The sequence below is a fragment of the Desmodus rotundus genome, chromosome 10, assembly GCF_022682495.2.
Source record: "Desmodus rotundus isolate HL8 chromosome 10, HLdesRot8A.1, whole genome shotgun sequence".
Classification (NCBI taxonomy): domain Eukaryota; kingdom Metazoa; phylum Chordata; class Mammalia; order Chiroptera; family Phyllostomidae; genus Desmodus; species Desmodus rotundus.
In genome coordinates, this window is record NC_071396.1 from 14,499,272 (window position 1) to 14,514,089 (window position 14,818).

General features: G+C 44.1%; 1 protein-coding gene across 1 annotated transcript in view; it reads right to left on the reverse strand.

The window, feature by feature from the left end:
* Window positions 1-14,818, reverse strand: part of SDCCAG8 (SHH signaling and ciliogenesis regulator SDCCAG8) — a 181,024-nt gene that overhangs the window by 129,718 nt on the left and 36,488 nt on the right. Inside the window, exons 9-10 of the mRNA XM_024576157.4 lie at window positions 11,065-11,203; window positions 5,920-6,072 (exon numbers count right to left, since the gene is read on the reverse strand). Of these exons, the coding sequence (XP_024431925.2) occupies window positions 5,920-6,072; window positions 11,065-11,203 (292 nt within the window). The remainder of the gene's footprint in view (window positions 1-5,919; window positions 6,073-11,064; window positions 11,204-14,818) is intronic.

The following is a 14,818-nucleotide window of genomic DNA, read 5'->3' on the forward strand; positions in this document are numbered from 1 at the left end:
TGACGTCACAGGGCCTCAGCCGTTGAGCTCTCTGTAAGTCGTCTCCCCGTGGGCTGGGTACGTGCACTTCTTTACCTCTTCCACGCTCTGTCCTGCGTGACTTAGGTATGTACTTCCCTGGCCTCGTCCCTCATTTTGCAACACATATAACATGGTGATAAATCAAAGGTTTGGGCGAACCTCCATGGTAACAGCAGACGCCTGTGTAAGTTACGGAAGAGACTGACGTGAATGAATTTCAGAGGAGGTGTCCGGGAATCAGAGGACTCTTAAGCCCTTCTCCCGTCCAGACGGCATAAAAGGAATTGATTAGGAAGGCTGGAGAGGCAGGCATCTCCCCAGAGAGCTACTGGTGGTCTATGAGCCAGTATCGCCAATACCGCCAAAGAGGGGGCTCTGCAGTTCCCCAGCCTTCCCACTTCCTCGCTGGCCCTATGCCTCCTGGAGGATTCCGCTCAGCCATTATCTCCTCTCCTCCAGGAAGGCTTCTTCGACCCCTAGCTCCCGGCACCAAGCAGAAGCCCCTTCACGTACTCAGGGTTGATGCTGAGCTAATGCACTGGGGTAGTTGTGCCTGCTGTCGGCAGCTGGCGTCCATTCTCATTGGTCGCTGTCCATGCCACACTGGTGGCTCACAGTGTGACCAGGACTCTGGCACGTGCGCCGACAACCACCTCCCTGTGCCCCTATCACGCCCTGGCCCTGCATGCCTCCAGCACGGTGCTTCTCACCCTGTTTCTGTCCTCTGTCTGTTTCCTCCGGAGAACGTCCACGTTCCCCAAGGGCTCCAAACGTTCGATCAGTAACGTAATAATGAGAATACATGGCTTTCCTGAAGGACTATGGATACCAGGCTCTTAGTTTTTCTTCTCAGTGTTAGAAATGCTTTCTAGAGCTTAGATTGAGCCTTTAAGTTCTGTTGTTTGTCATTACACTTTGTTCTTCTCCATAAGTACAAATTTTCTAGACTCTTAATTTCTTATTTGTATTAGCAGTTTTCAAATGAAGAAAAAATGCTGCCTTACCCCAGAGCAAGACATATAGGGGTATCTATCAGTTTTTAACCTGTTAAAATAAGAACTGATAATGAATTTGAAATAATAATGTTTGAATTCTGCCATAGTGCGCTGCCGTGGATGCAAGTTCAGTTTTACAACTAAAATTTTGTGATAAAATCAAGATTGCCTTTGAAATGTACATGTGAATTTGGCACACATGAAAATAATGAGCCCTGTGGCAATTTCCTGATTTAGACAGTAGTTACAATAACTTTGCTGGGGGTTGTGGAGGATTGCCTATTTGACTTACTCTTGTTTCTATGTCCTCAACATCTAAAGATTGGCTACAAATCTAATTTGAGCATAAAATCACTTTTGCTAATACCGTCCTACAAACCATCCTTATGCACATGAAAGTCTGAACCTAAAATTAAAGGTCAAAAGAAGTTAAATGAAACAAACCAAAGATACTAATTTCATTTCCTTAAGATACAAATTCGAGTTCATGAATACCTACGTTATGAATGTGTCATTAAGGCTCTTCCGGAATTCTACAGCAGTGACAAACTCTAACTGCCAGCTACTGACAACTATATATTACCTAGCAGAGACATAGCTTATGGGAAACATACTAACATCGTGTGGTTTCTGAAGTAACTATTAGGCATGTTAGAAAAGTGCTCATTGTAAAAGCTGCGTCAGTTTCTATTACAAGGCAGGTAACAAATCACACTCCTTTCACTCCCCTCTGCCACCCATCACTTCTTTCCTCTGCCCATTACCTGTCCACTCCCTCCTGTCACCCACTTCCCGAGGCCTCCCCTCCCGTCGTCACACCTTCCTGTCCCCACGCCCACCATCTGGAAGTCAGCATTACCCCGCAGGAGCTTCTCCACACACATCTGTTGCAGAGACAGAAGTAACACAGACAGCTGCGACACTGCTGGGTGTCCAGGCCAATGACATCGAGTAAGTCCTTTACACTTTGACAGGGGCAAGCAAGAGACAAGGACACCCAGGCTGCGAGAGCTTGACAGCAATGTCTACACTGAAGCCGTCCCCAGCACGCTGGCTGTGGGACAAAGTGGTTCTCCCTGTACAAGAGGCACAAGAACTAGGGATTCCAGCAAAGGGCTGTTTTCCAGGGGACCAAGTGAGAAAGGGCATGGACCGTAGAGGGAGCTCAGCGAAGATATGATGAATGACTGATGGAAATAACAGACCCGAGGGGCTCAGCGCAACCAAGGACCATCACGGAAGACAACAAGCAAACTCACAGCAAGCACCTTTCGTGGGGGAATGATTCAAAACCTGTCTGGGTGGAAGACATCTGCTTGCCTAGAGCTTGCCACACAAACAAAATTTTTTTTTAAAAGAGAAAGAAAGAAAAATACTAGAAAGAGAAAATCTAAAAGTCTTGCAAGCAAGCCTTCCTTATTGCTAAGAAAGCAGGACGCTTGCTCTAGCACTAACTCCAGAACACTTACAACATTATGACTAATTGGCCTGTCTCCTTATTCCATTAACTTCCTGCGCTCGGCAGTATGATACACATTCTCTCTTAATCCCCCTGGAGACAGAATTATATTGGATTAATTTTTGATTGAAAAAAATGAGATTCAGTAAATTAAGTAATTTGCCCAAGCTAATAAATAAAAAGTAATGCTGGGCTTTCTATTCAAGTCTGTCTGCTTTCACTCACACGAGGATCCCAGAAATCTGTCTAGTGAGACTGCTTCTCTCTCCTCTGGAGTGAGAGCGATCATAGCCACAAGCTAAGAGTTACTCAATGTCCCCTCCAAGTCAGGTGTTATATTAGGTACTTTCACAACATGACCTTATTTAACCCAATCAATTCCTTGAGTAGATGAACTCCATTATTGACTCTTTTGTCATTTGGAGAGGTCCGATGAATTCTTCAAGGTCACAGGAAGGTCAGTTTAGATTCAACCCCGAAGCCTTTTACTCCGAAGCCACTTTCTGCCCTTGGCTGGGACAGCTGGCACTGCTTCCAGCTCTTCATTCAGACACCTGCATTTAGGGCAGGGCCTTGAGGTCAAATGACAGCCCAGACTTAGTGGGGGCAAAACAAATGACTCAGGCTTAGAAATGTGTTGTCCTTCTGCTGTCCCTTCAGTCAGGAAATAGTTGTCAGTACGAACAAGAGGCTCTGTTACCTGTGCGAGCCCCTGGGACACTGCCCAGGGCATTTCAGCCATCCTCGTCCTTTCTTCCCAGGAATGCTCAGCAAGGTATTTTTATACCATAGAACTACTCTGCCAGGTAAAAGTTTCCACTACACGACCCAGAAATCAAAACCTCCCAGGTGTGAACCACAGCTGGTCTTTGCAGTTGGTCCTACTCTCTCTCTCACACACGAACACTAGGTCCCCAATTTTACCTCTCCTGGCTTTATTCATGAGGCCAGTATTCCTTCCCATATCTGCAGGTCTCACTGCTCCCTATTCTTTGAAGCTCAGTTGAGATGCCACCTCCTCCACGCAGCCTTCCGTGATCTCCTACAGACAGGGATCCATTCTGATCATCTGGACTCTCAGCATTTGATTCACACCCCTGACATTACATGTGGTCATTCGACAAAAGTACATGGAGCAGACTTTACGTGAGAGGAATGTCCCAAGCTACGAGGATGTTAAGAGACCATACAGTCAAGGGACTCCTAGTAAATTAGGAGAGACAACCATTCAACAAGAACTGGCAATAAATTGAGTTATAAGAGCCCACAGGGGAGGCTCCCAATTTGTCTCTGGGAGGCTGTGAGAGGAGGTGGGGTCAAGAAGAACTTCGAAGGACCCATCAGAGAAGGCAGAGGAAGCTTCCTCTGGGCAGGGTGCAAAGCACAGGCAAAATCCTGGAATAAAAACGTAGCCTGGGAGAGTGGCACCTGGGCACGCCTGCGAAAGTACCAGTGGATCAGGATGGTGGCAACGAAGAAAGGAGAAGGGGGGTGAGACTCACGAGCCACAGAGGGAAAGAAAAAGGGAGAATCTTTAAGCTACGCCAAATGATCCTAAATGTGAGCCAGGGGGCTGCAGGGAGGCACGAAAGCACTGTAAAGCAGGAGGCAAGAGACCGACCTACCGGCATGTTCCTTCCAGAAAGATCGTCCTGGCTGTGGTGTGGAGAACAGCTGGGAAGGAGGCCAGGCTGGACGCAAGAGCAGCGGGCTGCGGAACCAGGGATCGTGGGCTGTGCACGGCAGTGGGCCGCAGAAACAGGCAATCTGAACTCCTGGGGGCCTGAGTCTCCAGAACTTGGGTGGCTCGATGACAAGTAGGGTTAGGGAGAGTTTGGAGACAGATGACAGAGAGCCTTGGGAGCTGGGAAGGCGGATGAACAGTGGGCCCACTAGGAGAGAAGAGAGGGGCAGGAGGTGGGTTCGGGAGCTCACTAGAGAGCTGAAGGTTTAGAAAGCAGCACCTCTGGAATTAAAGCCACAGTGGAGCTAAAACGAGCTGAATCGATAGCGCCTGCTAACTCCTACCTGCCTTTCCGAGCTTCTCTCTGAATGCCACCTTCACTGTCTCAAAGACACCTGAGACTCCGAGCGACCAAAAAGGCACCGTCATCATTCTCTCAAATCACAAATATAGACTCCGAGGAAACAGGAAAGAGAGCCTTTCCAGGAGAATAAGAACGAAAAAGTAGTCACCAAAAACAGCACAAGAAGGCCCTCATAGCCATGGTAACTTCGTTGTCGGAGGCACAGACGCTGAAATGCTGCCGGCTGCAGAGCGCATGGGAGGTGGGACAATAAAGATGACCTGTCTTTAAGGACAAATCCTTAAAGACACTGGGCTATTAAGGGGAAGAGCGAGGAGGGATGTGGAATTGCTGGGGTGGCTTGCAACCTTGGCTGCATGTTGGGATCACCTGGACAAGTGTAAATAACACTGACCCCCGATCGTCCCCTCAGCTATTTCGATGCAGTGGGTTTGGAGCGCAGGCTGAGCCATGAGAGTTCTAGAATTCCTGAGTAGCCAAGTCTGAGAACCACTAGGCGAGAAGCAAGAGTGTTTCTCCCACCAGGTGAGAGAAACTGGAGAGTCCTCTTCCTGGGTGAGAAAGAGGCTGTTGTGAAGGACACTTTAAAGGTTCAGAGGAGGGGCTGGGACTGCGAATGAGGTCCCTGGGGTGGCGGAAGGGAACGGGACCCAGAGGAAAGGGAAGGATCAGAACGAAGCCTCTCCCACCCCGACAGGGCTGGCGTGCGGATGAAACTTCAAGGCAGAGGTGAGGGGAAGAGAAATAGGTGAGGTGGTTACCACCTAACATTTTCTTTGTTAGAAGGTATTCTCTGCTGAGAGTGAGGGCAAAGCGGAGAACTTGAGGAAAGTAAAAATGATCTGAAACAGTCCTGGAAAACGGGTCCAAGATGCCATCACTTCCCACCCGGGCTCCCTGGAATTACCCCTGCCGAATCCCCAAGCACTTACTCCGCTTCTCCCGCCAGCCTATCCACGGAATGGGTTTTATCAACAGTAAATGGCATCACAGCACTGCCTAACTGAAAGCCATTCGGTGGCTTTCCACCACTTTTTGGATAAAATTCCAAGTCCTTCCCATGGATGCTAAGGCCATGCATGATGTGGCCCCGCCAGGCTTCTCCAAGCGCTACTCCCCCTACCCTGCCCCTCACTTCCTGTGCTCCAGCCACCCGGGGCCTTCAGATGGATTATTGGGACCAAACTGATTATTCATTTGCAGAGGTCAGAGAATATAATTCAGGGAGAAATACATGGGAAATGGAAATACTTTATGAACTCTACGTTATAAGAAATGTGACTGCTTACAAGATTTTAAAATATAAAGTGCAGTCAAGAATTGCAGCCCCTGAACCATCGGGCACATTGCCCCAAGCCCTTCTTCCGCGAAGCAGCCAGCAAACGGAATGTAGTACCTTGGACCTCATGTCCTCCCTTTCTGCTGTGAATTCTTTCTTCATCGCCTCTTTCTCAAAGGCCCTTTTCTCTTGCTGAGCTGCAAGTTCTTTCCCGAGTCGCTCTGCCTGCCTCTCCAGTTCATTCTTCAGCTGCTCAGCCTGGATTAAAGCCTGCCAGACAGAGTCAGATGGGAGCTTAGAATTCAGAAAAATAACGGGGAAATGGGACAATGAGGCTTAACTTTTATTTAAAATAGTTAAGATACAGTATCAAGTCAATTCAAACATCTTTATATTATTCGATAATACCACTTAGTGATATAACATGTGTTTATTCACATATTTCACTTTCATAACTAAGGTTACATTAGCTTATAAACTAACAAAATTCAGGTCATAGGCCTTGATGAGGGCTACTGATGAGTAAGAATTCCGAAAAGGGGACCAGAAAACTAAAGTGTTCTAGGACTTTCAATTACATTTCATGTGTACACTACAATATGTACAATTATATTTCGTGTGTAGACTACAAGAAATGGGGAACTATCCAATTCAACTGACTTTTTACTTGCTCATGATTAGAGTTATTTGAATACTTTAAATAATAAACAGATAAGAATTTAAAAATGAGGTGTTGAATTTATCACTACGTAGAAGCTTCCGTTTTTAATGTTATTCAATGATCAAGTTGCTTTAGAAATAAGATTTAGTTCACTCTCCTTACACACATAACTGTAACAGAAATTAGGTAGTAATCAAAAGTTAAGACACAAAACAGCATTTACAACTTCGTTCTGTAACATGAAATTGTCATCTTCCATTTCTACTAATTTAAAAACCCATAACTGACCATTAGTCTAAACTTCTCTCGCAGTCACGTTTGCTGTTCACGGGGACGGCAGTGGTCTCCGTGGGCAGGGACCGTGAGCTGCAGGCACAGCTCTGCCCCCCTCTGGTGAAAGGTGCAGTGAATGCAGACGATGCCCATCCAGGCTAAGTGGGCTCTCCGCCTCTGCAAAGTACTAAACTACAGTTCCTTTCAAACTCTTCTGGAAAGTTTCTGAACTCCTGGAGAAAGTATTTACTTATCAGTTACTAAACACCTGATTCTCGCAGGGAACTCATCCCAAGGCCACTTCTAGTTGAGAATGGTTTTGAAAGAAAAGTGAAAATGAGATTTTGAGACAAATGAAAAGTATAATTTTTCTAAAATGTAAGCCCCTGGAACTTACAATATTTAGAGACTTTTGTGCTTCAGAATATAATTGCTCTTGTGAAAAATACTTTATATAAACCTAATAAAAATGTCCACAACTTTTGCTTAATAATGAATACCACTGGTATGAAAGAATAAAATTACTGTTGTGTATAAGTCAACATATCCGATCCGAAGGTTTTTTAGTTGAGCAAAAACTCAGGAATCGACCTCATTCCGTGTAGAGACAGCAGAAAGGACTGCTGCAGACAGAGCTAAAGATCAGGCTGACATGAAGAGCAACAAAATCCGTTCAAAAACTTCGCTCAGTTCAGGAACAAGGGAGAGTAGTAAGTGGTCCTGACAGAGTAAGAGGCCTAATATTAGCCAAGATGAGATGATGTGAAGCACAAGGTACGCAGCACGGAGTCGTAAATGACTTTAAAAACCGTGGCGGAAGCCTTGGCTTTAAGGTCGGCCTTCTCTGTAGTAGGACTTACTAGGACGAGTCAGCAGGAATGAGACACCAAATGAAAACACCAGGTTAAAAACTGGTTATCGATGACTCTGGGTGCGTGACCAGTGACTCCATACTATAATGTAGCATTTACTTCTATTCGTTTTGATTTTAATACAGATGCCCGGTCACGATGAAGAAAACAAATACTACTGCTTACTAATGCTTGGAATTAAAAAAGTGATTTGATCTTACCGTGGATATTGCTCACTAGAAAGATTTGGTTCTACTGAATAAATACTCATACACTATTTCTATTAAAGCTTTTTCTTCTGAACTCTCGGATTCGTGCTCCTAGTTTCCAGAATCCCAGCTGGTTCAGTAGGCCCTAACTATATTCACCGAGCCATTCTGAAGCTGTAACTGAATTCCCAAAGGCTGGGTCACTGAACAGTCAATAACAGTTAACTGATAGATCTCCATGGGTGACCAAGGGATTTCCGGCCTGCGGCTCCCATTTCTCCTAGTAGTTGCCCAGGTGGGGGCTCCTCCCTGCCCCCCAGCACAACCCCTGGAAAGGGTGGGAATGGCTGTAGGTCAGGAGGAGCTGGGAAACTATACTTTCTTCCCACCCAGCAGACTCAGTCCTCGAGGGACCTTTTCTCTGCTGGGAAATTCTTTATTTGTGGTCATTTTATGTGGTCATTCTTCATATTCCCAACCCTGGTTTCTTAAACCAAAGAATATGCATTACTATCTTAATAGGGCCAAAATGCTTTCTGAAAGAAATTTATATCTAGTCAACTCAATTTTTTAAATAGGAAAGCTATTTTACAATACAGAAATATCCTTCCCAACTGCCAGGGTTAGGGTCCTAGAAATCCTTGCGATAGAATTCATAATTAAAGATCTTATGAGAAACACGTTTTTCACACTTACGAATGTAAACGTTAAGACATGTGAAAATGTCATTATTTTTAGGAAATAAGGCCCGCAGAAATAAAAATGGTTTCCAACACGTTTTAAGCATTTAACTTGTGAATAGCATAAACTATTGATATTTAATTTATAAATTCTTGCTTACCAAAAACCTATCAGCCAGTCTTATCCCTATTCCACCATTTTCAAGATATTTATAATTTATTTTTATTTTGTGGTAGATAATGTACATGTCAAGAAGCATTATTATCTATGCCTGTTACTACAATCAAATATTCAATGCTTTTATGATTTTTTAAAAAATTCAGGGTTATACTAGAGTCACTGAAGTTAAGAACCATCTAACAATAGCCAGAGGGGAGGGGGAAGGGATAGTGGGGAGAAGGGTTTTCAGGAACTACTATAAAGGACACATGGACAAAACCAAGGGGGAGGGTGGAAGCAGGGGAAGGAAGTGGGTTTGGCTGGGGTGGGGTAGAGAGGTGGGGAGAAATATGCAGACAACTGTAATTGAACAACAATAAAATAATGTAAAAATTAAAAAAAAATTTCAGGGTTATAATTCTTGCCTTTCTGATTCTGTTGTAATCCAGGAAAAAGAATAATTTAGATCCTTGAAAAGAAGAAAAGGCTTGGGGGCATTTATTCAACCTACTGGGTTGGTATTTTTGAAAACAATCTTTTTGTGGAAGATTATCTCATTTATATATGCTAATGGTAACTTCATGCCAAAGTGAACAATTTCCCTTCGAACAGAAGCCTGCAGGTCTACAGACTGGGTAATAACCTTTTCATCTTGGAGCTTAACAAAGGCATCACTGAAAAGCCTATAGCTTTCCCCCCTCATTTTTTTCCAGGTTAATTTTTTCCTCTTTTAAAGTTATCTCCTCTTTTTGTTATCTTTGCAATTTTCAAAGAAAACAAAAACATTTATTGAGCACTTACTATGTGCCAGATGCTTTACTAAACTGTTTCTTTAGAATTTATTTAACTCCCTCTCTAAATTTTAAGTGGTTCTTACCATTCAGTTAAAGAAACTAAGGCTTTGAGACATTAAGTAACTTGTTTAAAATCAAAAACCTAGAAAGTGGCAGAGTAGAAATTTGATCCAAGGTAGCTTTACAATGGAATATATAGGCATGGAATTATTATTTTCTAGTTTATAAATTTATTATCTTACAAATTTCTCCGGTGTTTTCACTGCCACTATAAATAGAAATATATAATAAAAAATAATTCCTTCTACTTGCATGCAATTTGCAAAATTGAACACTAGATGGCGGAAATGTCAAGGAACTAACTATGAGGACAAAGTATTTTATAGCTCACTAATGAAGTGGTTGGTTTTAAAATTAAAATATGCATGTATCTCAGTTTTTACTCTCAGAAAGCAACACTACTAGTGAGTTTTAACATGCCTTAGTGATGAAACTAGTCAACTTGCTCTGCATCTTGTGAACTATTTGGAAATCAATCCTTTCATTATTACTGATGAAAAAAATGCTATGTATTCATAATAGCCTCTCTAGTTCTTAACCATTAATTTTTTAAAACTACAAAAATTCATATTGAAAGCTAATAATTTACTTTAATTCAACACACACTTATTATGCAATTTTTACCTAAATGACCCAGTGAACAGTAACACAATGATAGCTGTCAGAGACCCGACTTTCAACGTCTTCTGGTGGGGAGAGACAGGGAAACGGCCGCCTGAATTACACGCAGCATCGGCAGGAACATAGAGGAGGAGGAGACCAGTCCGAACAAGAAGAGGCTGAGGAACGCAGCTCCGTGAGCTGAGCCTCACTGGTCTGAACAGACATTTCGCAGATGAATGCAGGGCAGAAAAGCAGAGCGTGGACGAATTCATGGAAAGGGGCATTTGTGGGCCACGTCCTGGAAAGCACACGGGTCCCATAGGAAAGTGTGTAGCGAGAGGGCAGGGTGGAAAAGTCAGGGTTGGGCCGCACTGGGGCGGACCTGGACGGTCATGCTGAGGAGTCTGTCCGGTCTGCTCCTGCGACAGTGATCCCCTAGATTACTCAGCACACCACCTGGCCGCCGAGTGTTAACCACTGCTGTCGTCACCGTCACCAGTTCACACATTGACCTAGCACACAGTGGGGCCAGGCTCCTAGCTGAGGATGCTGCTAAAGGCACATTTTTATCACCTGTAGCATATTTGGGTGTTCCCAACACTTCCTGTGTGCAGAGAAAAAACATTTGTCTTTAGTCATACATGAACACAGACATAGGGGTGCTAAGATTTTAACAGCATCACAAATTATCAGCAAATAAAAAGATTAAGCGTACAAGCCTCTCCAAGTATTTTGCCACATGTTCGCTGAATAGTGCTATAACAAGAGTGTTTGCAGAGGAATAAGAACTCTCCAAATAGCAAATTGGTTTCATTTAGCAAAGTCAACACGAACAGATCGGTATTCACTTTGCGTGTCTGGAAAAAAGCGTTTAGTTATAGAAGAATAAGTAAAGAAATAGGCGGGGGCGGGGGGGGGGGGTGGACAGCAATCACGGCATGCCTTTCACTTAGTCTGGTTACTAGACTTGCCTTGGTTTTCTCGAAATTGGCCTCCTCGGTCATCTGCACAGCTTGTTTCACCTGCTCATAAGCACTGGCTTCTCTTTGCTGCACGTCTGCCAAGCTGCTTCTGACGGAAGCCAGCGCGGACATTAGGTCATCTCTTTCTCTGTGGGCACAAAAAGAACATTCAAAACGAGAAAGGACCAGACGATCGTGTGGTCCTCAGTCAGAAAGGGAAAAGCGTGAAGACGTGTTAGAAGGACAGCCCGGCCGGGCCAGCTCGGTACACACACGTCTCAGCACACCCCAGAGAAAGACCCTCTGTTCTTCCTTGGCGAGGGGCTGGCAGGGCAGCCAAGAAGGCTGTGAGCATTCATGGCAAGAAGGCATCTGCGGGGACAATGACCAATTGTGGGTGGGACTGGCCCACTGAGGGATGCAGATTAAAGCCCAGCAAAGAGGAAAATTGTTTAAAAATAAAAGGGGGAGGGGTGGAAAGAAAAAAAAAACAAGGTAGGGAAGCTGGGGGCTGTACCCCAAAGTAGGGGTAAACATATTAAGAAGGCAAGACTAAGGTTTTGTTTACACTACGAATTCTCCTCTCATTTAGTCGAACAAGTATATGTCCTTCCTCTTCATCTTCTTCCTCAGCCCGCTTTTTCACTCTTCTCTTCCAACTAAATTCTTTCACCTACTTATGAACACTTTTCTTCTTTCAGTGGGTAGGACGGTTGATCCCTCAAGTGCTCTGCTTACCCATATAACACTCATAAGGTAACAAAATCTTATCCCCCGGGTCCTGTCATCGCCTGGGCCCACCCCGTCAGCAGAGTTCTCTGAAGTACCCTGAGCTGAGCTATTTCTCAGGGAGATAAGTGAACCAAACGCCAAAATGCTTCCGCATGTAAAATAGTAAGGGTCCATTCTCATGGGTTAAATCGACTCCATAGAGAAGATTCTGGGATAGTGGGAATGTATCCAGTGGACCCAAGAGAAAGTGAGGTGGGAAACTTTCTACACACACAGACTTTTGTTGTTGTTTTTTTTTTTTTAAAGGAAAACACTGTAAGTTAGGCCATGATGTGTGTTTTGTTGAAGAGTTCAAGTTTAAACTGTGGTTTCAAGTGCAGCTGAAGTAACTAACTGCTCGCAGTTTCCTTTTCATTGCCAAGTTCTAAACTATCAGAAAAGAGCCAACTGTGATTTTCTTTTTAATTTAGCAAACTTGGAGTCATAATTGAAGAGATTATAAACTCCGAGCCTGAGTTGCTTGCAGAATTAACCAATGACTCCATTAGAAAAAGATCTCTGAAAGATAAAATGATTTAAACTATTTGTGGTATTTGGGAAGCAGCCATATTTTAAGAAATATGTAATACTGAACAAAGGTGCAATTATTAGCAGTTTCATAAAAGCTCTTTTTGTTAAAAAAAACAATAGATTGCTGCAAATATCATAAAATTCATGGGAACATGGTGACCTTCATCTTAGAATATAATATCTTGATTATGTTTGTTTTAAATTGAGAACTATGATTTAATTTTTTTGTTGTAAAGGAAATGAAAAATGGAGTTACTTCTTTTTAGAAAACATAATCCAACACAATGATTACATGAAAAAGTGGAAGTCAAAGCAAATTATTTTAGTTATGTCATTAAGAAGTTAAATGCAAGCAACACTGAATTTGTATTTATTTACATTTTTAAATAGGCTCTAACATAAACAGAGACTAGCTTCCTTGAGAACAGGAAATCCAACTAGAGCCTATAATTCCAGAACAAAAGAAAAAGTCACTCTTAAGGACGGTACTGACACCTGCTGAAAACCAGTTAGGATGCAAAGCCGCCCTTATCTGTTCCCGATTCCGCGTCACCGTCAAAGCCGAAGTTCCAAACAAAAAGAATCAACAAAAAAGCTCACTCACTGTTTATAAGTATCACAGCAAGATCAAAATCTAACAGATTTGTGTCTTATGTTTAATACATTCAATCCCTTTGCAGTGTATCCTCTTGAGTGGTTTGCCACAGGTTTGTAGCAGGGTGCCCAACCTTTGGGCGTCTCTGGGCCACACTGGAAGAAGAAGAGTTGTCTTGGGCCACACGTTAAATACACAAACACTAATGTAAATGGATGAGCAAAAAAAAGGTCTTTGGTAAATTTATGATTTTGTGTTGGGCCGCATTATTAGACCCCTCCTAGATGCTCGATGAAATAAACAACCAAAGAATGAATGAACGAATGAAGACTGGGTGCAGGGCCTTGAGACAGGGGAACCTGGCTGGCGTGGGAGCCCGGCTGGTGTGGGAGCCTGGCTGGCGTGGCTCAGTGGGTTGGGTGTTGTCCTGCAAAATGAAAAGTCCGGCCAGTTATTGTTCAGGTCGGGGCACATGCCTGGGTTGCAGGTTCGGTCCCCAGTTGGGGTGCATAGGGAAGGCAGCCAATTGATGTTTCTCTCTCACATTGATGTTTCCTTCCCTCTCTTTCTCCCTTCCCTTCTCCTCTCTCTAAAATCAAAAATAAAAATGAAATTAAAAAAGAGATGAAATAAAACTCCCAGTTTTGATTTCTTTATGATCTAAATTTAGAAAGTCACCAGACTATTTGGAAGTGGAAACTAAAGAGTTTAGTAGCTCTGGTTCAAACAATGTTTCAGAATATCAACTCACCAACTTCAGCCTATTGAACCACAGAAAATCATCAAAGATAAACCCCTGCACACTGAAGTCTTGGTGACACCATAAAAATCTGTGTGGCCACAGATTGACACACTCTGGTTTTCCATAAAGGAATCGTACTCTCGGCTTTACGGCGGCCATCAGGAGGGACGCCTAAATTATGCACACACTGGTGGGCGTAGGTAGTCATTTTGGCAATTTAGGGTTATCCACTCAGTCACTATATTTTTGGTTTTATCTTATAACGTTCTCTTTAGTGTCAACTCAGCCAGCCCGTATACAAATAGCAAGCACTAACAAACAAACAAAAAGCATAAGCCCCGCTCTGGACATGGTGGCCCTGCCTCAGCACAGGCCTTACTTCCTGTCCCATTCCTGTGTTCGCCTGGTTCTCCCCTGCTTGACTTAGCTCCCATGTCTCAGCCCCAACGACTACTCACTGTCTGCTGCTCAGACACAGCCCACGCCGGCCACGCGGGGCCACCACCCAGTCAGCTGCGGTCGTCCAGAGCTCCCAGTCCCCAGGGCCAGCCTGCGGCCAGGCCTGTGTGGCCTCTCACCGTGGGGACTTGTACAAGTACACGTGCTGTGACAGAGTCAGAGCGAGAGGAGAGCCCTGCAAATCACCATCTTCCGTGGCGAAAGTTGTGCGAGTGCTTAGAAACACCATGCAAATGTTCTGACAGATGTGACCAGGGAGTTTTCTGCAGCCAAGTGAGCAAATCAGCATCATCCCTGCACCAGTCCCCGATCGGGTGCAAGAGCAGCTGAGGCGGAGGACGAGGTGAGCAGCATGGGCGTGAGCTCTGGGCTGCACTAATGAGCATGTAGTATTTAAGGGACTTAGTGGAACGATCGGGGCAAACAGGACTGAGCAAGACCGTGGATAATCTTGGCCACATGTTTGAAATAAGGACAAGAGAGTCTTGTCTGGTATACATGAAAGAGCTTCACCCTGAAACATGGAGTGCCTAAGAAATGTCTTTAACTCCTAAGTTCATCCACAGTTATTACCAGGTGTAAGCATTCCTAAATCTCATTGATAAGTATTATCACTGTTTTTAAAAAGAAAGTCTAGGAGGCTGACTTCAACGTTTCCTTGTTCC